Source organism: Gracilinanus agilis, chromosome 2 (genome assembly GCF_016433145.1).
Source record: "Gracilinanus agilis isolate LMUSP501 chromosome 2, AgileGrace, whole genome shotgun sequence".
Taxonomy (NCBI): domain Eukaryota; kingdom Metazoa; phylum Chordata; class Mammalia; order Didelphimorphia; family Didelphidae; genus Gracilinanus; species Gracilinanus agilis.
Window position 1 is genome coordinate 628,689,996 of NC_058131.1, and position 27,037 is coordinate 628,717,032.

Genomic DNA, 27,037 nt, shown 5'->3' on the forward strand with positions numbered 1-27,037 from the left:
AAAGATTTCTTCTGGGGTTCTTGTCTCTGGCTTGCCATTGTTAGCCCAGCGCCCTCTCAGCTTTATCCTCACACCCAGGGTATGTCTGAGCTCTTTGAGCTCCTGAGGTCTCAGGTCTAGTTGTTCTCAGGATTGAGCCTCCTGGTGGTCCCCTTGCTTGTTCCTCTGCCCGAGGCTCCTTTAAGGTCTCAGGGTGCTGCTTCCACAGCCTTGCACCACTCTGCACTGGGTCCCCACTCAAGGTCCATGCCTGCACTCAGGATCCGCGTCTGCAGCTAATACCATGCCTGTGCTCAGGGTCTGTGTTCAAAGCCTGCATGTTCTTTAGCCTTTTGGGTCTTAAGTCTTGCTGCTCTCAGGAATAGGCCCTGGTGGTCCCAGGTAGCTGCCAATGACTTAATGGGTGCCCCAAACTTGCTCTAACTCTTGTGTGCTGGCTTTGACCCCTAGGTGGTGTGTGTGTGTGTGGGAGGGGGTTGCTCAGCTCACATTTTAGTAGAGCTATTTCACCCTCTTTTAGCATGGAAATACCTTGATCCCACATACCTTCAATGCTGCGTCCTGTTGTGGGGTCCCTTCTTTCATCTGGATTTGTTTTTATGTCCCCTTGAGGAGTCCTATATGTTTTGGTTAGGAGAGGTTAAGCAGCTGCTTTTTACTCTGCTGTCATCTTAACCTGGAAGCCTGTCAGTCTATTTCTAAGGCAACTCTTTCAAAGTTTCATTGTATTGTATCCTACTCAATGTATTCATCAGATTAGGAATAATATCAGGGATGGATAGAACATTTCAGGGGGCTGCATCTGGCCCAAGGGCTGTAGTTTTCCCATCACTGCTCTAGACAATGACCCTAGTAAAAATATTAATAATATGGAAAAAAAGTTGTGATCAATGACATGTAAAACCCAGTGGAATTACTCGTTGGCTATTGGAGGGGATGGGATGAGGGAAGGAGAAAGAACACAAATCATGTAACCACGGGAAAATATTCTAAATTAACTAATTAAATAAATAAACTTAAAAAAGGAGATGATGGCAGCCCTAACTAAAGTAGAGGTCATGTGAGTAGAAAAAAAAGAGGATAGAAATGAGAGATGTTATGAATCTAGAACTTCAAAGATCTGGCATTTAAATTAGTGAAACCTCAAGGAGAACTCCAAGGTTGTAAACATGAGTGAAGAGAAGAATGGTGACACACTCAAATGAAATAGAGAAACTTGAAACAAGAGTGATTTCAGGAGGAAACATAATGAGTTTTATTTTGGAAGTGTTGAATTTGAGTCCCTTTGAGGTATCCAGAGTGAAATAGGCAGCACATCAGAGTATGTAGGACATAACTCAGGAGAGAAACCAAGGATGGATAAATAGATAGAGGAATCATCTTTATACACGTGATATTTAAACCTATAAGGTATGATGAAGTCATTAAGTAAGAGAAGGGGGTAGCAAATAAAAATTTAACAAGTGCCTACTGTGTGCCAAGCTCCACTAAGCCTCTTACAAATAATCTATCATTTGATCCTCACAACAACCCTGAAGGGCCTAATTTGATCATAGATTTATTGGACTCCAGACCCAGCATTCTATCCACTCCGTCATCTAGCTGTAATATAGAAAAGATCTAAGAATGTTCGTGGCAGAGCCTTAAGACACACTTTCCATTCCATCTTTTGGTTATCTCCAATTTATCCTGTATATGATTTGTCTGTACATAGCTGTTGACATGTTGTCTCCCTCATTAGACTGTGAGCTTTTTGAGAGTACAGTTGGTATAGTTGGTCTTTTGTATCCCTGGTGCTTTACAAAGGGCCTGGTACCCAGTGGAGATTTAATAAATGCTCATTGTCTGATGCACTTTCCACTTCATTTCACGTCTTCTCCCACAAGAGAATTGTTGGTAGTTCCATTTTCTAGTTTGGGTCTCTTCTTACTTATCCCTCATTCCCTATCCGTTTCTGCATCTGTATCTTCCTTCCCTTTCCCTGCATGGTACAGAATCTCTTTTTTAGGAAATTGGATGGATGATTGCTTTGCTATGGAACTTGACAATGGGTCCACCTTCTCCATCCAGAATACTTTTGTCCCTGTGACATTCCTACGACAGTTAATGGCAGTCCTGGCTAGTTTGTGAACAAATTGTGGAGAACTGAACTCAACCCAAATGAGGACAGATTAGGTTACATGAAGGTTATAACAAGTGTATACAGCACATGGTAATGGTGTATTGACATCTTGATTATCCAGAGCCACAGATGGCAAGTGTCATTTCTTTCCTTCACCTGGAGTTTGGTGATGCAAGCTTGCCAGATCTCTCTGAAAGTCTGCACTTGTGTCAATATTGATCTGTCTGCAGATGTTCAGTTGTTTTTCTGTCATGTCTGACTCTTCAGGACTCTGTTTGCAGTTTTTTTGGCAAAGATACCATAGTAGCTTGCTGTTTCCTTTTCCAGTTTGTTTTACAGATGAAGAATTGAGGCAAATGTGGTTAAATGACTTGCCAGGGTTACACAGTCTAGTAAGTATCTGAGGCCGGATTTGAAACCAGGAATATGAAACTTCTTGACTTCAGGCTTGACATTTTATCCACTATGCCACCTATCTGCAGATACAACTCCCCAAATGCTTTGGTTATTAAAAAAAGTATCTTTTTTCCAATCTTTATAGTCAAAGTCAAGTTGAGGGTGATGCAAAGAACTGTTAAATTTTAAGGACCTTCCCATCTCTTTTCTAAATTAGCTAAATTTCAAGTTAGAGCAGAGTTAATCTCCACTAACTGTGCCCTAAAATTGGAATGGCTGAGAGGGCAAACTAGTTAAAAACAAACCTTGACTTTCTAAATTCATAGAGTTTTAAGATTTAGAGCAGGAGGAGACTTGATAGATACTCTAGTACTATCCTTATTTTATATATAAAATGACTAAATCCCAGAGTGGGAAAATGACTTTCCCAAGATTGCACAAGCAATAGAGCCAGAATTCAAATACATGCCTTCTGTTTCTGAACCCAGTGCTCTTTTAATTATATCCCACTGTAAGGAGTTATGCTAGTGAGTTCTTGCATGTATATACATCATATATTCATTGGATTGTGCTAAACTCTCTGTCTTTCTGTCTCTGAATCTCTCTCTCTCTCTCTCTCTCTCTCTCTCTCTCTCTCTCTCTCTCTCTCTCTCTCTCTCTCTCTCTCTCTCTATTTCTTTCTTTCTCTGCCTTTTTTTGTTTGTTTGTGCTTTACATTGCTCCAGAATAGTCATCAGTGACTAGAATAGTCATCAATGATAAATTGTATTTTGCTAAATAATACCTACTCAATTATAAAATAAAATGGATATTATGCAATATAGACATAATATTAGAGAGAAATAAAGAATGAATTTTTATAGAAAAATCCTAAACCTTATATCAGAGTTTTAGGGTAATCTTATTGGCTTCCTAGAGACACATCAGAAAATACTACTTTCCTAGAAGCTCTGGATCCCTTTTCAGTGAAGATCTGTTTATGTAATTTATAAATAAATATGATAAATGGAATCCTTTCTGAAAGTTTTTCTTAGGATTTAAATTCTAGCTTTTAGATCCTTGTCATCAGAACCCTTGTGCCAGGCACTTGCTAAGTAAGCAATGAAGGTACAAAAAAAACATAGGTCAGCCCTTGCACTTCAAGTAGCAGATTGGCCATCCACCCTCATGTTGTGTAGTTGTCTTCAGTCATGTTTGATTCTTTATGGCCCCTTTTAAGGTTTTCTTGGCAAAGATACTAGAGTGGGTTAACATTTTCTTTTCCAGGTCATTTTATAGATGAGGAAATTGAGGCAGATAGGTTTAAATGACTTGTCCAGAGTCACAGAGCTAGAGTCTGAGGCCAGATTTGAATCTATACACTGTGCCACATACTGTCCCATCTACAAATATTAGGTTCTTTTATATAAAAATATATTTACTTTAATATATATGAAAGCAGCAAAATTGCTAACAGTAATTTTTGCCTAGTTTGAAGAGTCATTCATGGTCATTCTTTTCTCTGTGAGATGGAAACACTGTTTCTATAGTTAGACTATGTAGACTCAGCTATAACTATGGAGAATTGTCCCCACAATAAAATAGGGAATCGAAAACCCTATTTCTCTTTTCTGTGATACAAGAACAATTGGGTTGAAGGACAAGGAAAATAAACATTTATTTAGCTGATCCTAGATAGTTACCTTCTGGACTATGTTTAATATAGTTTCAATAAAGAGAAGTCATAAAAATCATTGTACTTTCTGTAAAATTTTATAGTTGTTATATTGCAGTTGGTATATTGCAAACATTTTATGAGAAAAAGAGGCATAGATGAACAAACAAAGAGACACTGGCTGTGTAATACAGTGGAAAGAACATTGGTTATAAAATCAGAACACCTGATTTCAAATTGGGCAATTTGCTTAACTTCTAAAGGCCCCCGTTCCTTCATTTGTTTGCTTTTTAAAGAATGGGATGGAGTGGCAAGAGTTGAACTAGATGAACTCTTAGATCCCACATAGGTCTACAAAATCACTTTTTAAAATATAGCCATTCCCTACTAGTAAATTATGAAAAGATTATTATTGATTGGTTTTCAGCTGTAGGACTCTTTGTGACACTATTTGGAATTTTCTTAGCAAAGTTACTAGAATGGTTTGCCACTTCTTTCTCCAGCTCATTTTACAGATGAGGAAACTGAGGCAAACAAGGTTAAGTGACTTTCCAGAGTCACAGAGCTAGTGAGCATCTGAAGTCAGTTTTGAACTCAAGAAGATGAGTGTTCCTGACTCCCAGCACTCTATCCACTTCACCCTCTAGTGGCCAAATTGGCAAAAGATATGAAGAGAAAATTCTCAAAGAAAGAAATCCAAAGTATAAACATACATAAGAAAAAAAATACTCCAAATTTCTAATAATGAAAAAACTAAAAATGACAATTGTTAGAAGGGCTGTGGGAAGACAGGTATACTATGTTCTTTTGATAGAGTTGATATCTCTAGTCATTTAGAAGTGGTTTATATCTATACTCCTAAAGTCAAGAAATGGTACATCTCCACTGACCCAGGAATATAACTACTAGATCATTATCCAAAGAAATAAAGAGGAAACATTACTCATTTGTACAGATATTTTAGTAGCTATTTTTTGTAGCAAAGATTCGGAAACAAAGTAATATGATTACATCACATATTAATATTTTTCAGTATACATAATTATTTCCAAATTGAATATTTTTAAATTTTTCCTCTATCATTTGCCTTTCAGATTATTTCCTCTCAGAATTCTTTTTATTTTCCTAGCCAAATTCTATTTCAGCATCACACTTACACCTTATTCTGGTGGTATATCACATAAGCATCTTTTCTGTTATTGGCCAATTATTTGTAAGGTTTTGTCCATATTACTGTTGACAAGTAAATGTATTCTAGAAATCATTTAACATCATGTCAAAATAACTTCATCTCCTAAAATTGTTAAACTTAAACACTAGGTAAATAATGAGGGAGTTTAATACTTTAATTATTCATGTGCTTCCTGAGAATATCATAAGTAGGTTGTAGAAGCATCATGTGGGCTAGTGAATTGTCATTATTTACTTCTAAAGTTTTCATAATTAAGAGCTATGCAAACCAATATTTTCTCATATGAACCTTGAGCCAGCAGAATTGTACAGGGAAGTGAATGCCCCCGAAATGCTATAAGGTTGAAATAATGATGTATTGTCACCCACCTCGACTTCCTTTCCCTCACTGTCCCTGTAGAAGAAAATTAACCTTTCTCTCCTTGGCCAAATTTTGCACTTGAACCCATTCTCTCTTATCACCTCTAAGAGCTTATCCTATTAATCATTCTTTTTCTTTCTCTGTCATCTTCAATATCTCCCTATATAGATAGGATAATTCTTTCCTCTTTCCCTACAAACATGCTTGAGTTTGTTCTATCCTTAAAAAGAAGCTTCACTTGATCTTTCCACCTCCTCAGCAAACTGCTACTACATGCTGATTCATTGCCAGACTTCTAGAAAAACTAGAAGCTAAGTCCACTTCATTAGTAGCCACTCATGTCTAAGCTCCGTTACAACATAACTTACAACCCTATTACTTGACTGAACTTTTTTTAGCTCTAAGGTAACCAGCAATCTCTTCATTATTAAATGCTATGACCTCTCAGACCTCATTGTTCTTGGCTTTTTCTGTATTTTTTGAAACTGTCAACGGATCCTTCAATGCTTTCTTTCTATTATTCCATGCCTCCACTCTCTTCTGGTTCTCCTTAAACTCCTCTGATCACTCTTCAGCCTCCTTTGCAGGATGGATCATCATCAGTCTCTTGTATCTTTAGTATTAATGTATTCCAAAGCTCTCTGTCCTAGGGCTTTTTCTTTGCTCTCTCAAATATCTCATCTGCTCTCATGGAATCAAGAATAATTTCTACACAGACAAATCCCAAATCTGTAAATTAACCCTTAATTATCTTTTCTGAAATCCAATCCCCTATACCAATTATTTGTTAGATATTGCCTTATAAATGCCCCATAAGCACTTCAAATTCATTATCTATAAAATGGAACTCAATAGCTTGCCTTGAAAACCATTTTTTTCTTTTGTTCAGTTTCTCAGTCATATCTGACACTTCATAAACCCCTAGACCATAGAATACCAGGCTCTTCTATTTATTCTCCATTATCTCCTAGAGTCTGCCCAAATTCATGTTTGTTGCTTCCATGGCACCAGCTGTCTATCTCATCCGCTGTCTTCTTCTTCTTCTTTTGGCTTCAGTCTCTCCCAATATCAATTTTTTCTTTTTGTCCATTATATACATAAAGTACTTAGGCTTCAGCTTCAGTATTTGGCTTTCCAGTGAATAGTCACAATTAATTTCTTTAAGCATTGCCTGATTTGATCTTCTTGTCGTCCAAATGACTATCAGAAGTCTCCTCCAGCCACACAATTTGACCCTTACTGAGAGTAAAATTGTCCATTGTATTCTATCCTCAGTATTTAAAGCCTCCACTTTCTCGTTCCTATCTAGCTCTCTGGCCTGGTTTCATATTATTTTCTTCTATGGACTCTATGTTCCAGCTGATAAATATCTGTTGAATGTTGAATTTTGAACAACTACTAATCAAATTAACAAAGACTTTTATACCAACTCATGTTCTTTGCCTGTCTAAACTACGGAAAATTTGCCCACTATCTAGTTTTATCCGTGATTAAAATTAGAAATATACACTTGGCAGCTACTCTCTTTTTTTGGGCCCTTTTCCCATGGAAATATCAGTGGAAGATAAGATTTTGTTATAAAAGGACATTTACAAGCTGTTTGGTGTGGTGTGTGAAGTTTGACTGAACTGCCATGGTAAGTGAAGGAAATGTTTCAGAGTTGTTTTGTTCTGTACATTATTCAAAACACAATTGAAAAAAATCAAATGAACATGAATCATTATAGTCTTTGTTACATTTTCTCTACCAAGACTGAATTATGTATTTCACTTTATTTAGATGCTGCTACTTTGGGCAATCTCGCTATTATTGGGCACAGCAGCAGGTAAGAAACCACATTTATGTCAATGCTCTATAGGTAGAGCACTTTATATAGGTATAAATCCCTTGCCTGACTTGATCAGTAAAATGGTTAAAAATTATTTCCTGTATGGAAACAGTCTAATGTAATAGATAGAAAGCCAGCCTCTACTTCAGGAGAGCCTGGGTCAGTGGCTCATCCCTGATATATACTCGTTTGAATGGATTCTGGCCAAGTAACAACCTCTCTTTGCCACTGGTAACCATTTAAGCCTAAATCGTCCAGCAGGGGTTAATCTATATTGTTGAAGGAATTACTCATAGTGATGTCCCTACACCCATGGAATTATAGGACTGGCTAAAAAATCATCCCAAGCTAAAGTATTCTAACTTTAAGTTCTGGCAACTTGGACAGCACTAAATAGCTTTTTTTTCCCCAGAGTCCACAGACAAAAGCCCAGAATTTTGCTAAACTCAGAACTGTTTTTACTAATGGACCAAGCCTGTATCTCCTCCAAGTTGAGTGCCTTATAGGCATGACTCCTGAGGCCAAAAGCTCAATTGGAACCAGAGAATGATAGTCTTCCAGGTCTTGGATAAAACTTAAGCTCTCATGTAATGTTCAACACTGATTGGAGCTGGGAGCGTCTCTGCTCTTCACTTAAAATTGGAAAAACTTTTTGGTTTACATATTTTAAGGGTTTTTTTGCCCTTCAGTAATATTGAGCAGCAATTTATTAAATGCCTAGTATGTACCAAGCACTGTCTACACAGGGAAGAAAGAAAACAGAGTTCATTCTCCTAAGAACTTAAAATGGAATGAGGAAAAATGTATACAAATAACTATAATGCAAAGAAGGATATGCTAAATGCAAAGGAGAGATCCAAGCAGAGTGATATATGAGAAGTTTGAGAATGGGTAAATCACTTCTGGTTGTCAGGATGAGGAAAAGCTTTATGAGGAAGTAGCACCTGTCTTGGCACCAGGGTAAAAGGGGAAGCATTAGCAAAGGATAAAAGCTCTGCAGCTGGAAGGGGCTTCATAGACTTTCTAGTCAAATCACCCCATTTTGTAATTTTCTAAATGAGGTCTAGGATTTTTCAAGGTAACATTGCTCAGGCTAAATGACTGAGTCTTTCTGACTCTAAACGTAGTCTTCTAGCCACTCTACTCCTGTCTGTACTTAGAGCAGACTAAATGATACTGAGGGATAGTTAGTCGTCTGGTTTGACTTAGAGTATATGAAGGGGACTGATATTTATTAGAATTAGATAAGGCTGTAAAGATAGAATGAAATTGGATTTTGGAAGGATTTCATAGTCAAGATAAGAACATTAGACAGTGAGACGTCAATGATAGTATTTATCAGAGGTGTATTTGGATGGTTTCTTTATCAAGATTATAACTGGGAGAACAGAGGAAGAAAGATCCATTAAAGGGTATTGCTATTGTCCAATGGAGAAGTGACAAGACCTGTAAAACAGGGAGATAGTAGTTTTGGCAGAAATGAATGTCAGGATGTGAAAGATGCTATAGAGGTCAAAGAGATAGGACTTGGCAACTGATTAATTGCTGAAGATGAAGGAGAGAAAAAAATCCAAAATGACTTTGTGCTTTCCAGAGAGTAGGAAAATGGTGCTACCATTACTAGATAAGTTAAAAGAAGGGCAGGTTTGGGGAGGAAGGGGTGAGTTCAGTTTGAAACATGTTAAATTTAAGGGACTAAGCTGAGGAGTGCTATAGACAGCTGGAAATATATATTCTCTCACTTGATCCCCAAAACAACCATATTATGTATTATTATCCCTGTTTTGCCATAAGAACACTGAAGTTCAGAAATGCTGTGACTTATTTAAAGTCACACAACTAGTAATAAAATACAAATCACATTTATGTGTCACTTTATGCTTTTTAAAGCAAGTTGGCAGGACTCAGATTTAAATATATGTTTTTAAATTACAAGAACAAAACTTATTCTACCGCACAAGCTTATCTTTAATTAAGGTGTAATTTTTTTTGAGACTAGGTCCTCCTCTGTTTCTCAGGCTAGAATTACAGGGATGACTCACTAGTCTTATTTGATCATAGTCGGTTAACATGGAAAATTTGATCTACTATTTATTACCTGGACCACTCTGGGCAACCTGGTAGCCCCTGCTCTGAGGGACTCACTATACTGATCCCAGTCTTAGCCTATTGCAGTTCAGAACTCTTGAGTTCAAGAGATCCTCCTTCAGCCTCCTTGGTTGGGCTGGTGTGTGCCACCATACAAATAAGTGTTATTGAGTGATTAAAGCATGCCTTTTCTTAGATTCTCTTAATGGCAGGATCTTACCAGGGCAATAAGAGGAATGAGGCATGTTAGTATTTTAAATACTGTGCCTTTAACTATTAGGAAAGAAGAGTATGGATGCCACTTTAACTATTTAGGACTTATTTTAACAAATCTTTCTTCTATATAATAGAGAACTCATCAAAACTGTCTTCTAGCTTAACTTCTTTCTGAGATGTTCCTTTTTGGGCTGTTGCAGGAAAAGAAATTTGCTTTCCAAGACTTGGATGCTTTTCAGATGATAAACCATGGGCTGGCATTGTAGAAAGACCCCTTAAAATACTTCCCTGGTCCCCAGAAGATGTCAATACCCGTTTTCTTCTATACACCAATGAAAATCCAGACAACTATCAAGTAAGTACTGCTATTATTTTAAGATTTATGACTTGAGAATATTATTTAGAGCAAATAATAAGCTGTCTAGATTTCCTAGGTTCTCACTGAATATACATCAGAAAAGGCAGTGGGGGGTCTTTGGGTATTTAAAAAAAACAATAAGATCAAGTTTTAATTTACTGTGAATTTTACAGAGAGTAGCTGTTTGTCTTATGTCAAGTCAAATGATGTCAACAAGCATTTTTTAGATACCTACCATGTGCCAGGCACTGTGCGAAGTGACGAGGATGCAAAGAGAGGAGGAGGAGGAAAAGCCCTACTTTTAAAGACTTCACAGTCTAATGAGGAGGACAACATGTAAACAACTGTATGCGAACAAGTTGAAGATCTATATTTTGCACTAAAACTATCCATAATTGCTTTAAATATAATAGATTAGGATCAATTCATTCTGCTTTCAGGTCATTCAAACCTTTCACACTATCATTATTAGAGCAGATCTTTCACACTGTATTTCTTAAATGTTGTATGATATCCTTTGGTATTTGCCAATTTGGCTGTGATTTGCAATAGTTTGATTGTAACTATGAAGAAGAGCTCTCTCAAAAGATTTTCCCTCCATATAGAATGAATCATATTTCAGAAAAAAAGGAACTTGATATGCAATTTTTTCTTCTTTACACAGGAAATTGTTGCAGATTTTGCAACTATTGAAGACTCTAATTTCAATAAGGATAGAAAAACTCGATTTATTATTCACGGCTTCGTAGACAAAGGTGAAGAAAACTGGTTGTCAAACATGTGCAAGGTAGGATAACAGAAATGGTAAATTCTACCCCAACCCCTTATACTGGTCTTTACAGGGTTCCTTCCTCACAATAACACAGTGAGGGGGAAAGTCTGTATTATTATCCTTATTCTTTATATGAAGAAACTAAGCCTTCAAATGTTATCATTTATCTTAACACATTGCCAAAAAAAGTGTGAAATGTAGTGGAAAAAGTAATGGGTTTAGAATCAAAGTATCTGGGCTTAAATTCTATCTCTAATGCTTCTTACTTGTGATCCTATGACCAGTCTATAAATGAAGCAGCAACCTGAAACCCTGACCAACATTCTTTATATTTTATTATGTTGTCCCTGATTATATTTTTATGTTACAACTGAAGATACTCTCTTCTCATTAGCCTTGGATTCCCAAATGAAACATTTACTTTGGAAAAGGACAAAAATGTTCCATCAGCCTTATTTTCTCCTCATTGACTTCACTGAATGCAAAAGATGCACACCTCAACCATTTAAAATTCTTTATTTCTTGTTTCAGAATATTTCAGAATGATTGAAACCTAAAAATGATTGTTTCCCTTTGATCATATGTATTTAAAAATAGAGATTTTACACTATTACCAAATATGGTCAGTTTCCTAGTAGCCAAAGTAAGCAAAATAGTATTATGGGCACATGTCTTAATTCAGTTACCCATTTAGAAATTGTACACTGAAAGCCAATTGTGTACTAAGAAGACCACTCACTTATCCAAGTCTCCTAAACCAAATCAGTTGTAAGTTATGTCTATTTCCAGTGCTTTAACCTAATGGTTTATCCCTTCATTTCATTCATTTCCACAGATTATTCAATAGATATTTATTATCTACTATGTGTAGGGACACCATGATGGCCCCTGGACATTTTTTGGGGAAGTTTTTTGGAAGGCAATCCATAGTGATCATGAAGATGATGGCAATTCCCATATTGCAATCTATTCATTTCACACTTTTACACATAAACAAAAATGTCCACACTAACCTTCCAGAGTAAGTGAAAACCTGAAAGAGAAAAATCTAGAGAATGATGAAGGAAAACCATTTTAAAATCATTTTCCAAAATGTGAGGATATGAATTATAAAGGAATATTTGTTGACAACTTCAGCTTGTTCTAATATTACAGATGCATATTTTCCTATAAAATGGTAGGAATTATATGTGGAAAGAGCACTGATTTGGGAGTCTAATCCTGGCTTTAGAATTTATTTGCCATATGACCATTTCTAAGTCATTAACCAGTGATAGCTCTCACTTTCTTCACTAGTATAAGAGAGAGTATACTCAGTGGAATAAGCACTGGAATTGTGATCAGCAGTATTGGGTCCAAATCTCAACTCTGCTACTTATTAATGGTGTGCTGTTGAGGCATTTTTGCTTCTCTAGACTTTAGTTTCATCATTTATAAAATCAGCGGGTTAGATTAACTGAACACAGATGCTCCTGAGTCTATATACAATCCTAAGACATATGACTAGATGATAGAAGTTTGTGGCAGTGAGATGGTGCAGTTGGAAAAAGCTTTTTTACTTTAGAGTCAGGATGACCTGAATCCAAATTTTATCTTATACATTAACTGAGTGATCCTAGACAAGTCACCTAATCTTTCAGCCTTGATTTCTTCATCTATAAAATGGGGATATGGTAAAGATATAAGGTCATCTTAGGAAGCCTTAAAATGTTATATAAATGCTAGTGATTGTTATTCTTACGGTGATGTTTCCTTTCAACCCTAATATTCTTTGTGCAGTATTCAAATGGTTTTAATTCCCCCTTCTTATATTCTCAAGAAGCAGCAGCAATTTGTTTGAGGGAGCAAGGCTACCAATGAAACAGATCTTAAGTACCAGTGTTCTGGTCTTCAGAAACTGGGCAAAAGAGGGTTGAAGGGCTGCTGAATGAATGTCTAGTCTCCTCAAGCCTTCTTTTCCAGATGTGCTCTGGCTTGTTGAGAGCAGGTCCTTGGGCTTTCTGCTGGTGGGATATGGCTCTTAGGAGCTCAGAGAGCTTTCTTTTCCTCCTCCTCAATGCTTCTCTCTTCAAGCATTCAGCAAATTTCAGGTCAATTCAGCAAACATTTACATGAATTCCCTGGATCCTCCGAAAGTTTAGCTTTCCAAAAAGCCAAGATAAGATGGTAGGAGTCACCAAAAGAACCAGTCAAATGCATCAGTGGCAAATTTATTTTGGGTGGATAAGGACCATACTGGCACAGTAAACCCATTATCTCTCATGAGGGCAGCCTATCCCTTACTCTCAAACAGTCCTAACTTCTTCTACTTGCTAGGTTTGGGTCTGGAGGGAAAGAGGAAGCTTGTTTTCAAAAGTGACTATAACTCCTGGACTAGAGCCAGGGGCAATTGCATCCCATATTCATCCTGGGATATCAGCTTTCCTGAACAAAGCCCCATGCCAGTTATGGCTCCACAGGAAGGTACATATAGGCTGAAGGGACAAAGGTTTGAACTATATATCTGCAGAATATTTTTTTGTGTGTGAAATATACCTTTCTAATGACATAACTATAAAAATAATTCATAGGATCGTCAAAAATTCCATTTATTTCTTTGAAAACAATATAGAGTATTGTAAAAAAACCAACAACTTTTTCACTTACCAATTATGTTCTAGTCTAAAGGGAAAAACTGTACCCAGACCTATCCCTGTTATTGCTTAATAATGGCAACATGTTATGTATTGTGCTTCTTGCAGTTTCCCATGTTACAAATTTGTCCATAGGCTGCTATGGAATCCCTCCACGGAGACCCAGCTAAACTTCAGATACAAATTTTCAACAGGGTCAAACTCATAGTTAGAAACATTAAATGTCAAAGAATAGTAATTCAATATGTGTACCATCCTAAATGTTTTTATTGTTGATAGTTAATGTATTTGTTTATATCTTTTAAGGTCTGAAACAGACCATGTGGAAAATAGAGTCCATTCATCTGTTATGCTAACTAGAGATTAGCAAAATTATCTAAAAAATAAAAAGGATGTACTAACGCTCTCTTGATGATTTAACTATTGTATCTGCTCTAGAATTTCTTTCAAGTGGAAGAGGTAAACTGTATCTGTGTGGACTGGAAATCGGGTTCTCGGACTGAATATACACAAGCATCACAAAATATTCGAGTAGTGGGGGCTGAAATAGCCTACTTGGTGGAACTTCTTAAGGTATCTAGATATCTTCATGTTATCTCATACTCTCTAGTCATTGTCCTCTGAATGTTGTGCTCAGACAATTGCTAGAGGTCATCACCTTTCTCTATGGAGATTGACCAGAAGGGAACAGTAATGTGTCTGCAAACCCAGACGAAGGCAGCTAAGTGGACAGTGCTACAAAGTTGAATCAGAAAGACCAATTTCAAATCTGGTTTTGACCACTGTGTTCTCCTGGGCAAATCACACCTCTCTTTCAGTTTCCTCATCTGTAAAGGAGGGGATAATAATAGTACCTACTTCCTTAGTCTGTTATAAGGATTAAATAAGATAGTATTTGCAAAGTGCTTTGCAAACTTTGAAGTGTGATATGAAGGCTAGTTATTACTATTATAACAAACTTATTTTTCCATTTTGACTAAATTGTCTGGTCATTTTAGTTTTTTTTTTTAAATCAAGTAACTAATTTGATTTGACTTCCCACTCTCCCCCTTACAATTGATGAAAATCAGTTGACTGAATTCTACTTGTTTTAAAGACTACAATGCCTGGACAGTAATCAAGGTCAAATTATTTGCGCATGTGTCAATGTCAGCTTTTAAGAAATGTTGGGAAGTGGTGAGATACAATAGGAAAGATGCTTAATTTAGGGTCTGAGAACATGGGTTCAAATTCAGACTCTACTACTTACCTACTTTCTGTGAGCTTCAGTTGGGGAGCTTTTCTGGATATGGGTGGACTAAATGATTTGCAAGGGCTCTTTCATTACTAAATCTATGATCCTATGATCTATATTCCTTATTGACAAAAGACATGAGAAATATCTTATACTCAAATGGTAGAGGGCTGGGTAATTTCTTCCTTACCTTCTTTTATTCCAAATCTTTGATTTGGGAACCTTCTAATAATTCTGCTCCTTCCATTTTCAAAAACATGCCAAATGATTTTAAAGAAAAATGGCTTAAAATGAGAAGTACGTAATGAAAGCCATAAATTAAAATTACTTTAGTATTCACCCCCCTTGAAAAATTAGAAATATCATCACTTCTTTATTGAAATGTGAGAAGCCATTCTCAATTAAGACTCCTAAGGATTGTGCCATGAACATGTTTCTAATACCAACTAAGCCTTTTCTGACGATCTTTTTCCTCATCAGTCCCAGTATGAATACTCTCTTGATAATGTCCACATCATTGGCCACAGTCTGGGATCCCATGCTGCTGGAGAGGCAGGGAGAAGGCTTAATGGTCTCGTTGGACGAATCACCGGTAAAGTGAAAATAAAATAAAATGGTGAAAACTTAAAACACTGGGCTAACATCACCATGTTTATGTAATTAAGACTTGAAGATGAACATGATGTGAACTTGGGTGATCTTTTACATGTCATGTGAAATATTAAAATGCTACTTCATTTTTCCTGCTATGAGCATCATATAGGTAACATATATAAAATTGTATATTTCATAGGAATAGCCTGGATTGACTACATTTTCTTTCTTGAGATAATTATATAATCTTACCTCACAAAGATAATCTTATCTTTCATATGAGATGAAATTTTCTGGGAACACTCTAACTAAAAAGCTAATTTAGGCTTTCATCTCTTTTTTTCCCTTTCTACCTCTGACATCATGGCTCTGTCAAACTTACCAGCAAAACTTAGGGATTCTCCGAATGATTTGCTTGTATTTTGACTGCCTACTAGGGACATTTAGAAAGAAAAAAACTGTTATTTTCAAAGGATTTAGTTAATGGAGAGAAATTCTCCATAAATTTTGACCTTCTCATAGTAGATTAAAGGCATCCCTTCTTTCTTTTTCCTTCAAGATTAATACCATCTTGGTATTTATTCAAGTGACTAGCAGTTCTAAAATTGATTATTCCTGTCCCCTGTACATTAAAAACTAGAAGTCAATTCTGTGAAGCTCAGAATTCTTTTTATGACATAAATGGCAACAAAAGACCCAATTAGATTGTAAAAATAATAATAAATTCAAACTATCTTTCCTCATAATTATACATATTTGTACACAGGTAAGATCTAGGGGCAAGTCATTTAACCTTTCTTAGTCTCAGTTTTCTCATTTCCAAAAAGGAGATAATAGTTTTTCAAATTACTTATCTGAAAGGAATGTTGATAGAGAAATGAATATAAACCTTCAAACACTGCTTAATAGTGAGTCACTGTATTATTAGTATTATCATTACATAAAGCATCAAATGAAGGAACAAATATTTACATATAGTTTATATTTCTTGGGGCTAAGACCTTGAACTATGATTTCATTGATGTAGAAAATTCCTAGATATAAAATTTCCTCACCAATTTAGGTCAGTATCTTCTCTGCAATTATAGTCTTGGAGAACTGCCTAGAACTCTGAGAATTTAAGTTATTTGCCTAGGGTCACACATCCAGTGTGATGGGTCTCAGCATTAAAGGCAGGAAGAGAGCCCAGGTCTTCCTGGCTTGGTAGTTAGCTCTTTATACACCATGATACAACTGCCCCTTGATCATCATGCCTTATGTTATATAAGAATATAACAAAAATATAACATTTCCTTCAGGATTGGATCCTGCTGAGCCTTGCTTTGAAGGTACCCCAGAAGAAGTCCGATTGGATGCCAGTGATGCCAAGTTTGTTGATGTTATTCACACAGATGCCTCTCCTGTCATCCCTAACTTGGGTGAGCTCTTCCACTAGAATCTTGCAGCTCTGACCAGCCATAATTAAGTTTTTGGCCATGCATTCAAATCCACTTAATACTTGTTTAAAATGTCTTAGGTTTTGGAACCAGTCAAATTGTGGGACACCTCGATTTCTTTCCAAATGGAGGAGAACATATGCCTGGATGTCAGAAGAATATCCTTTCTCAGATTGTAGATATAAATGGAATCTGGGAAGGTAAATCCATTTGGCATTTAACAAAGTTACTGATAAAATGCAAACCATGGTCTTTCCAAATTTGTTAAGATGTTTTGGCAACACCTTGCGTTATTCTTTGATGAATGTACAGATTTTAGGAGACAGCTACGTGGCTCTGTGAATAGTGAGCCAGGTCTAGAGATGGAAAATGATGAGTTTAAATCTAACCTCAGACACTTCCTAGCTGTGTGACTTAGGGGAAGTCACTTGATCCCATTGTTTAGATCTTACTGCTCTCCTGCCTTAGAACTAATACTAAGCATTGGTTCTAAGACAGAAGGTAAGAGTTAAAAAAAAAACAAAAACCTACCAATTTTAAAGTCTGTTCAATTGTACTCCACTGAGACCATTCTCCTAGGGTGGAAGTAGGTAGTTTTAAAAGAAAATGAATTTCTGAAAGATTTTCACTGGGTCAGTCGAGTTTGTCCTTTAATAAACCATGGATACTCAAATATAACTATTATGCCTCAAAATTAATACCTCCCCTCTTGTATATGTGGCCCCATTTTTGAAACCACTAACTATTTGAAAGCCAGAGTGGTCTAGTGAATAGAGCTGATCTCAGAGTCAGGGACACCACTGCGGAATTCCTGCTTCTGACATGTATGGGTCATATAATGCTTGACAAGTCACTGAACCTCTTGGAAGCCCAGTTTTCCCTCTAAGTCTAAGATTATAGGTCAAAGAAAACTTGCCAACTTCCATTGATGAAGGACATTTCTCCCAAGAAGCTCTCTCTATTGATGAAATGAGAGGTCAGATCTAATAGTACTTAGTGATACCTGAATATATCACAAAACATAAATTATACTTTGTTATGTGTAATATGCCCTCAAACTTTAACCATTACCTTTGAAGTCTATGATTTATTTAAATGTCATGAATTTCCAATAAAAATTTTATTTTTTTCAAATAATAATTTTAAATCAGAAAAAGTAATAGAGTATCCTTTCAATGTGATCACATCTAATTTCACAGGAACTCGTGATTTTGTGGCATGTAATCACTTGCGAAGTTACAAATATTATGCTGATAGCATCCTCAACCCAGATGGCTTTTCTGGATTCCCTTGTGCTTCCTACAAAGTTTTTGAGGCGGTAAGTTATTGTTTACCATAAAAGGCAGCATAGCATAATGCAAAGAGAATTGGAGTTCTGAGTTCATAAAACTAAAGTTCAGTTCCTGCCTCTGACACATATTCATTTGACCTTGGGCAAGTAAAAACTTCTCCATGTCCTGGAAAGGTGCTAATATGCATTTATAGAGGGAGTTTCCTTCTAATGAGCTTCCTTGTAAATGAAATCAAAGGTAAGAACCCCCCAAAAAAGTTATTTCTGTACACAGAATCATGGATTTGGAAGGAAGGACATTAGAGGCCATTCAATGCAAACTATGCTTGAAAGCAATTCCTGTTATGACATACCTATTAAATGACTATCCAGAGACTATTTATAGCCCTCCATTGAGAGGTCTCTTCACCAGTCCATTGCACATTTCTGTACCTCTTAGTGTTTATTTTTACTTATATGAAACCTAAATTTGCCTCCTTCGTCTTCTTCTCATAATTCTGTTCTATCTAGTGGGGTCAAATAGAACATTTCTGATTCCCTTTAAACAGTTTTTGAGATAATTATTAAATGGCTCCTGAAGCTCTTCTCCAGAATAAACATCCTAAGATCCTTCCATCTTAGTATGGAACAAGTAAATAGAATAGACTCAAGTCTCCCACCCCCAAGTCACTGTAGAAAAATTCATAATACGGTGATGTAGTGGAAAGAGCATTAAACTAGAAAGTAGATGACCTGAGTTTCAGTCCTAATTCTATCACTATGTGACTTATAGCTTTGTCTCTGGAGCTATGATTTCTTTACCTGTAAAACAAGGAAACTGGGTCATATTTTTTCTATGACCCTTGTAACTCATCTCTTATGATTTTCTATACCCACTGTATGTACAATCAATGTTGCTACCTAATATTCTACTTTGAATTACATAAATATGATTTTCATCATATATTGATCATTACTATTTTTCAGGAGACATGTGGAATTTTTTCTTTTGGTTTAAGTTACCCTAATGTTTATCTCATTCTTCCCTTTCCTTTCCTTATAAACACTGGTTAAGTATGTATTTAGTTTAATTTAATTTTGGAAACTTTCTTCGGAAGCCATATTTGAAAAGAAGAGCTAGCATACAAAAATGTGAGATACCATCTGCTGCCAAATTGAAAATTTTAAGTGGAATCAGAAAATTTCCAAAAAATATGGTTTATCTAAAAATCCTGATCATAGATTGGATTTTTTAGTTTTGTCTAATATTGTGGTTACTTTAAAGAGAGCTTCAGAGTCCTTATAAATTAAAAAAGCTGTCTCAAATACATAGTGCCACATTATTGTGTTGTGACCTGGAGTCTCAAATGTCAAAGAGGTTTACCCAATTACTTTTTAAAAAATAATCTTTCTTTAACCTGTACAAACTTTCATCCAAAAATGGTTAGTGATGAATATAAAATTTCAAGTAAATAAGTTTCAAGATCCAGTTGGTAATTGTGTCCTAGTCAAAACAGCACCAAAATTGGTGTTAGAAATGCCTGGGTTCAAATTCTGCCTTCAAAAGCTGTGTTGACCCCCATTGCCTAGCCCTTACCACTCTTCCTCCTTAGAGCCAATACATAGTATTGACTCCAAGACAGAAGGTAAGGGTTTTTTTTTTTAAAGCTGTAGGTGGTGTTATTCTAGGCAACTAATTTAATCTCTCTTAGTTTCAATTTCCTCATCTATAAGATGGAGATAATAATAACACTTATCTCACAGGCCATGTTGTAAGGACCAAAGGAAAAGACAAGTATAAAATGTTTCACAAACTTTACATGCTATGTAATTGTCTTCTGTGATTATTGGTTGGGAGGAAGGGAAGATCATAATTCATATTCCCTTGTTAGGCTATGATAAAACTCATTAGTTCAAGTTTGTTGAAAACTGCCTTCATCATTTAATTTAAGCTATCAGTTCAATAAACATTTATTGTCTGATACAGATTTACTTTCGAATATAGAATAACTCATTCATATAGCATTAGATATAAGCTTTTTTTTTCTATTAGCCTAAAGACAGGGCAATATTTGCTTTTAGATATTTGAATTTCTGTTATGGACAAGGAGAGGATAAAGAGGTAAAAGCTGGAAAGATAAAGTGTTCTCATTAACCATTTATTTATCTTCATCAGAATAAATGCTTCCCTTGTCCATCTGGAGGATGTCCACAGATGGGCCACTATGCTGACAAATTTGCTGATGCAACACGTACAACAGGACAGATCTTTTATCTCAACACTGGGGATTCCAGTGATTTTGCTCGTAAGTTCCCATTTGACTTCCCTCATTTTCCAACCTCTGTGAAATTGTTATTCCCTCTTGAAAAGACTTTCTCTAGTGTGTCCAGGAAAAGGAAAGGAATGACCATATCTAGGAGACAGTGACTGCTAACGGTCAATTTAGATGAGACGGTAGCTTTTCCCTGATCTGAGAGAGAGATGATGCCACAGCATGGTTCCACTGTTAAATATGTTGGATGTAGAAACTGACCTCTGATTTCAGACACTTCATAAATCAGATTGCCAAGTATCCAAGGGTTTCCCAAAATAAATTTCCTAGATTCTTTAGTTGAGATATTGGTACATGCCTTCAGGGACTTTAAATATGCACTCAACTTGTCTTGTGTGGATGTTAAAAAACAGCAGTTTGGATAGTCAGTTTTTGATGCTTCTTATCTGATTACTGCTGAAAGATGTAGTCTATGAGATGTAATCAACACCTAATTCATACCTGAGAGTATGTATGAGATCTGAGAATAGCTTAATATAATGGAATACCACACCATTTCTATATGCCCTGGCCAGGAACTGAAAACAAAAAAGGGAAAAGAAGGTATAAAACTAAGAGGCTAGAGATGTGAAAAAAACAAACAAACTTTACTTCACAATTTTGCTCACCTGCTGAACTAGCTGGTAGATGAGCAATGTCCAGACAGTGTGGCAGAGTGCATAGAATAACAAAGTTGGAATCGGGAAGACAGAGGTTTGAATTTCATTTCTGATCCCTATTGGCTGTGTGACTCTGGATGAATCCCTTATCTCTCTGTCCCTCATTTGGAAAAATGAGAATGTTAAACTATATGGTCTCTAGAGTCCCTTCCAGCTCTAAGTTTATGATATTAAAACAATGTTATATAATTTAAAAAGTACTGGTTTAGAATCAGAACATGAAGCAAGATTCAATTCCAGGATCTGTTAGCTACTGTGGTTAATATGTGAGCCTCATCAAATTGCCTATACTTTCAAGGCTTTAGTTTCCTCATCTATAATATGAGCATCATAATACTATTTCAAAAAGGATTTTTTTGGAAAAACATATTACAAGCTATTCTCATGATAGTGAACTCTAAGTAACTATAAAAAAATAATTTTATATAAAATTCACAAATTCAGAAAAATTGCAGATTGAGTCAGAAGAACTATCAATTTAATGAAAAATATCAGTGATAGACTATTTTAAAAGAAATGCTTTTTTAAGAAATACCCAAGTGAAGTCATGAATATATAACAATAAATAAAATTCAAGGAGTAGTAGTATGGGGAAAGTGTGGGACAAAGAGACAACAGAATTGAGGTCTTGGTCTGGTTTTGCTACTAATTAACTATGTGACTTTGAGTAAGATGATAGTAGAACAAGTGCCGAAGCAGGAATCAGAAATTTGTAAATTGTTGTATAAGTTAGAGAAGACCCTAATCTCTCTAAGTCTCAAGCTTCTTTTTCTCTAAAATGAGAATAAAAATGACACTACCTCGCAGGGTTGTTTTGAATATCAAATAATATAATATGTGCAAAGCTCTTCACAAACTGTAAAGGGCTATATAATTACTAGCTATTATTATTGTTATCAAAGCTTTGGATTTCTTATAATAATTCACATTTGAATAGCATTTTAAGGTCTTCCATCTTTAAAATGAATGGGTTTGACTAGATTTTCATTAAGGTATTTTTTCCAGTTTTAATATTATACAGTTGCAGGAAAATTGGGTAAATTAATATGAAAAATTATGAGTGTTAGTACTCCATTACAACATAGACTTAAAAGTTCTTTGACAGAAAGGGTTTGCCAAATTCAGAAGTTGAAAACATGAAGAAATAGTTAATGCCTAGATCTCTCAGTTACAAAAGCCTATTGATTTTAGTTTTTATTAATTTTATTAGTAAGAATCAATGATTTACAAATAAAGGAATTGCTTAAAACTTTTCACCCAATAAAAATCATGCATACTATAATCATATTATCATATGTTGTATATTAGTGCTATCTAAATAAATAGTTTAACTGAAATAATATGATTTGTAAATCATTGATTCTTACTAATAAAATTAATAAAAACTATTATTTCTACCTTTCTTTATAGGTTGGAGGTATAAGATATCTGTCACATTGTCTGGAGCCAAAGTCACTGGACATGTAAAAGTTTCTTTATTTGGAAGTAATGGAAACAGTAAGCAATATGATGTTTATAGGTGAGTTCAATAATATTATTCTATATAAATGTTTTACCCAAATTATAGATTGTAAATTCATTGCTATCAATATTGACTTTGTACTAGCATGTACGAGACTTTCTTTTGAATTTTGCAGAATGCAATTGACTTCAGAATTTGGTTTCTAACTTTGGTACATTGCTATTTCCTAGGCAAATCATTTATTTTTATTTCTTAAGAGGATTTTTTAGTTCTTCTTGCCAAGTGTTTAATTTATAATCAGTGAGCAATTATGCTGCCAACACAACAGATGGAAAAAAGAGATTTAAAGAGGTCATCATTTATTAAATTGTAGGTGAAAGTTACGACCAAAAACATATTAAAATACTCTGAGGCATGTGGGGCATTAAATTACAACTATGTTTGTGCCTTTGTGTAATACATTGGAAACATAATTTGATTAGCAAAAATGGGAACTATGCCTACATTTTATAAGCAAAGTTATATACAGAAATTCATGTACTTAAATTTGTTATATACTTCTATTCCAAGCGGGAAACTACGACCAGGTTATACTCATTCTAATGAGGTTGATTCAGATGTCAATGTTGGAACACTTCAGAAAGTTAAATTTCTTTGGGACAACAATGTGATCAATCCAACTCTGCCCAGAGTGGGAGCCTCAATGATCACCATAGAAACTTCTGATGGAAAAACGTAAGTATTTTTTATCATAAACTAAGAGAGATATTAAGTATTGAAGAGGAATATTTATCTTAACCCAGAAAATCTACTATGAGATAGATATGGAGACTTGTTTCAGTAGGCTTCCCATATTACCTTAAACTTCTACATAAAATATTTCATGAGACAGTAGTTTACTTTAGATAAAATGAACTTTCAAAGATGTGTCGACTAGTCCTGTAGCATCTGATAAAAGTCCATAGAAAGATCAAGGTTGGACCCTGAGGTTCCACCATAGTGAAATGCCAATGATTCGGCTTTACCTCTCCCTAATGGAATTAAAAGTAATTGCATAATTTATAGGTAAAAGGGACGTTAAAAATCATCTAATCCAAATTATTCAGTACACAATTGAGAAAACTCAGGCTCAGAGAAACGAAAGAACTTATCAAATGTCACACAAGTAGCAAATAGTTTATTGGTTCTAGGAAAACATAAAGTTATCGGAAACTATCACAAAGGGCAATTAGTATCACAGAACGATGTTGTAAATACCACTAAGTGGACTACAGACTGAATACTATAATAGTACAATTGTGACATGTTATTTTAGAGTTTGGTTGTAATTCATTAATATTGTTATTACAAAATTATCTAGCTGAATTAACGTTGGGTGACATATGCCTGGATACCAGTAAGGGGAGTCATTTAATGTTTGTGTACCGACCTCTTTTTCCATCCTTTCTGTACCAACATAATTCAACTCCATGTGCCTTCAGCAATGTCTAGTATGGTTCAAGTACTGCTATTGAGCTAAAATGTAAGAAAAGTTTAACATAAAAAAATCAACAGAAAGAGGAAAGGAAAATGTTGCTTCATATTCACCTCTTTGCAAATATTTACTGAATGACCATTAAGTGTTAGATTAGGTACTAGAAGGAAATATAGGGAAAAATAAAAGCTTTTGAAGATTTTTTTCCTTATCTTCCTTTCCCTAGTATTTAACACAGGGCTTTGCATATAGTACATAGTAAGTGTTATTAAATGCTGATTTAATTGTTAGATTGAATTAAGCAGCTAACTACCCTCACAGAGCAAGAGCTTCAGGAAATGTGCAGTATTGTGCTAAAATTAAGTTTCTCAAATTGTATTCCAGAGAACCTTGGAGTTTAGCACCCAATGTGCATCAGGGTTCTTTGAGAGCATTTTGAGACTAGTAATATTTCATTTTCTAGAATATTAAATATAAAATCATGCATCAAAAGTACTTATTAAATGAGGTATTTTTCCATACAAAAATATCCTTTTTTCCATTTTTTCTTAAAAATGTCCTTGACATTCATCTATTCTGGAGGCACTCCATACCTCTAGGTTTTTCTGGACCAGTACTTACCACGATGCCTGGCACTTAGTATATATATAAACAAACTAACATTCATATAGCACTTACTCTGTTCCAGAAAATATGTACACACACATGTATATAAATACATGTTTGATTATTTGATAGATTGATTATGGGTTCTGTCAATATTTTTAAATTCTATCAATGTTGTAGCCAACTTAGATTCTGAAATGCCATATTAAATGGTTGATAGCTTTTTAAAATACCTAGACAAAGTACATTCCTCATCCTTTGGCCTTTGTACTTCTTGAAGCTTCTTGGAAGGTCCTTAGTTGGACACACATGGATCAGTTGGACATGCTTGAGACAAAAATGAAAAATCAACTTTTGTGAAACATACATTACAATCTCTACTTCTCACAACAATAGCTTCAGTTTGGGAGTTCCTCTTCTCTGCTCATTTTCTTTCTTCCCAGCTAGAGAACAAGGGAAATTTGGAACCATGGCAAATCCAATCATCTATGTTTATACTTTAAGACACTGTAAAAAATGCATATATGGCATACCTACTATAGTCAAGGCTCTGTATTAAATACTCTGACATACAAAATAATTATTAGGCTCTTAGCACAATGCCTGGAACAGAGTAAGTGCTATATGAATGTTAGTTCATTCATTATTTAGTTGTAGTAGTAGTAGTAGTAGCAAAATGAGAGGGTTGGAATCAATTCGATCTAATCAAGCAAACATTTATTACAAACCTACTATCGTATAAGGCACTGTCCCAGGTATGGTCCCTACCTCAATGTGGTTTATATCTTAATGTTCCTTCTAACATTAAATCCTATGATGAAGGGACTTATAGAAGAGTTATAACTTATACAAATGACTACAGTATAAATATAAATGCTAAAGAAAGCTATGAAATGCTGTGAGATAGCTCTGAATATATGTACATGTATAAGGGTAATAAGATAATTATAGCTAATAGTCCATTTTTCTCTGCAGGTATGATTTCTGTAGCAAAGAAACTGTAAGAGAAGATGTTCTACTAACTCTCAATGCTTGCTAAAACATGTTAAAGTGAAATCATTATTTCCTACACTAATAAAAGGCAAATGTAAAACTGTACATTGTGTTCATTCATCATCAATACTGACTTTATTTTTAGTGCAATTTAGGGATTTGTTCTTGAATTATGCCTCAACACATTGAATTCCACAAATTATCTCCTGGAATTTTGCCACAAATCACCATTTGCCATCATGGACTGGTGATCATTATTCCTGTAAATAATCCTTCTATCTTTATTTTTCTTACTGCCCTGTCTAGATTGAATGCAAAACTTGTATAATTCCTATACTTTCTGGGTTTACAATTGTAGAAGGAAGGGAAGATGAGGTATTTTTCTGTTATTTTTACCAATTTCACCATCTTTTCATCAGTCCATTTGACTTCTTGGAGGATATGACATTTAAAGAGATGAAAACATGACGGATGTGAAACCACATAATGGGTTGAGGAATATGATAGAAGGAATCTAGTAGAGGAGGAAAAAAAAGGCCAAGAAAAGTTTATTTTGGGTTTAGTCATAAGTAAAGGAAGAAGAATAGGCAGATTATTGACAGAAATGACAATGATGAAGAAGTAAGAGTTACCTATAGCCTTGGGATGATTATAGGTGGGGGAAATAAAAACTTAAGGGTATATTCCATGACTATTTCAGTAGATGAGTGTCAAGGGCTGAAAAATATGGATGATGGTTTAAATTCATACATACTAAGGCACATGCCTATAATTTACTTCTGTTTCTCTTTTTCTTATAAAGCATTAAGGTCTACATATTAAGAGTTAAGCAGGGGGCAGCTGGGTAGCTCAGTGGATTGAGAGCCAGGCCTAGAGACGGGAGGTCCTAGGTTCAAATCCGGCCTCAGCCACTTCCCAGCTGTGTGACCCTGGGCAAGTCACTTGACCCCCATTGCCCACCCTTACCAATCTTCCACCTATAAATCAATACACAGAAGTTAAAGGGTTTAAAATTTAAAAAAAATTAAAAAAAAAAGAGTTAAGCAATGTCCAAACAATGCCAAGGCAAATAGTTTATTAATAGAATATTTCCATTTTCATCCATTCATTAACTAATTACTGAGTTAAATAAACAATAATTTTATTGTATGGGACACAAAGTACTTTGATCAATACATGAAGGGAAAATGTTTTACAGGACTTCATTATATTTTGTCTATTGTGGCTGTCCCTCCATGGCTATAATATTTGCCCTCTTCATCTGAACTTCCCTATTTTTTTAAGATTTAACTGAAATCCCATTTCCTATAGGAAGCTTTTCCCAGTTCCCCCTCACTCCTACACAGCCCTTTCCCTT

General features: G+C 35.3%; 1 protein-coding gene across 1 annotated transcript; it reads left to right on the plus strand.

Annotated features, from left to right (window-relative positions):
• Window positions 1-7,503: 7,503 nt before the first annotated feature.
• Window positions 7,504-25,726, plus strand: LOC123236288 (pancreatic triacylglycerol lipase-like). The gene is made up of 12 exons (XM_044662587.1): window positions 7,504-7,549; window positions 10,057-10,211; window positions 10,879-11,001; window positions 14,058-14,192; window positions 15,334-15,445; window positions 16,746-16,865; window positions 16,964-17,083; window positions 18,083-18,201; window positions 20,330-20,459; window positions 22,556-22,664; window positions 23,178-23,342; window positions 25,663-25,726. The coding sequence occupies exons 1-12, from the start codon at window positions 7,504-7,506 to the stop codon at window positions 25,724-25,726; spliced, it is 1,398 nt and encodes a 465-aa protein (XP_044518522.1).
• The last annotated feature ends 1,311 nt before the right edge of the window (window positions 25,727-27,037 follow it).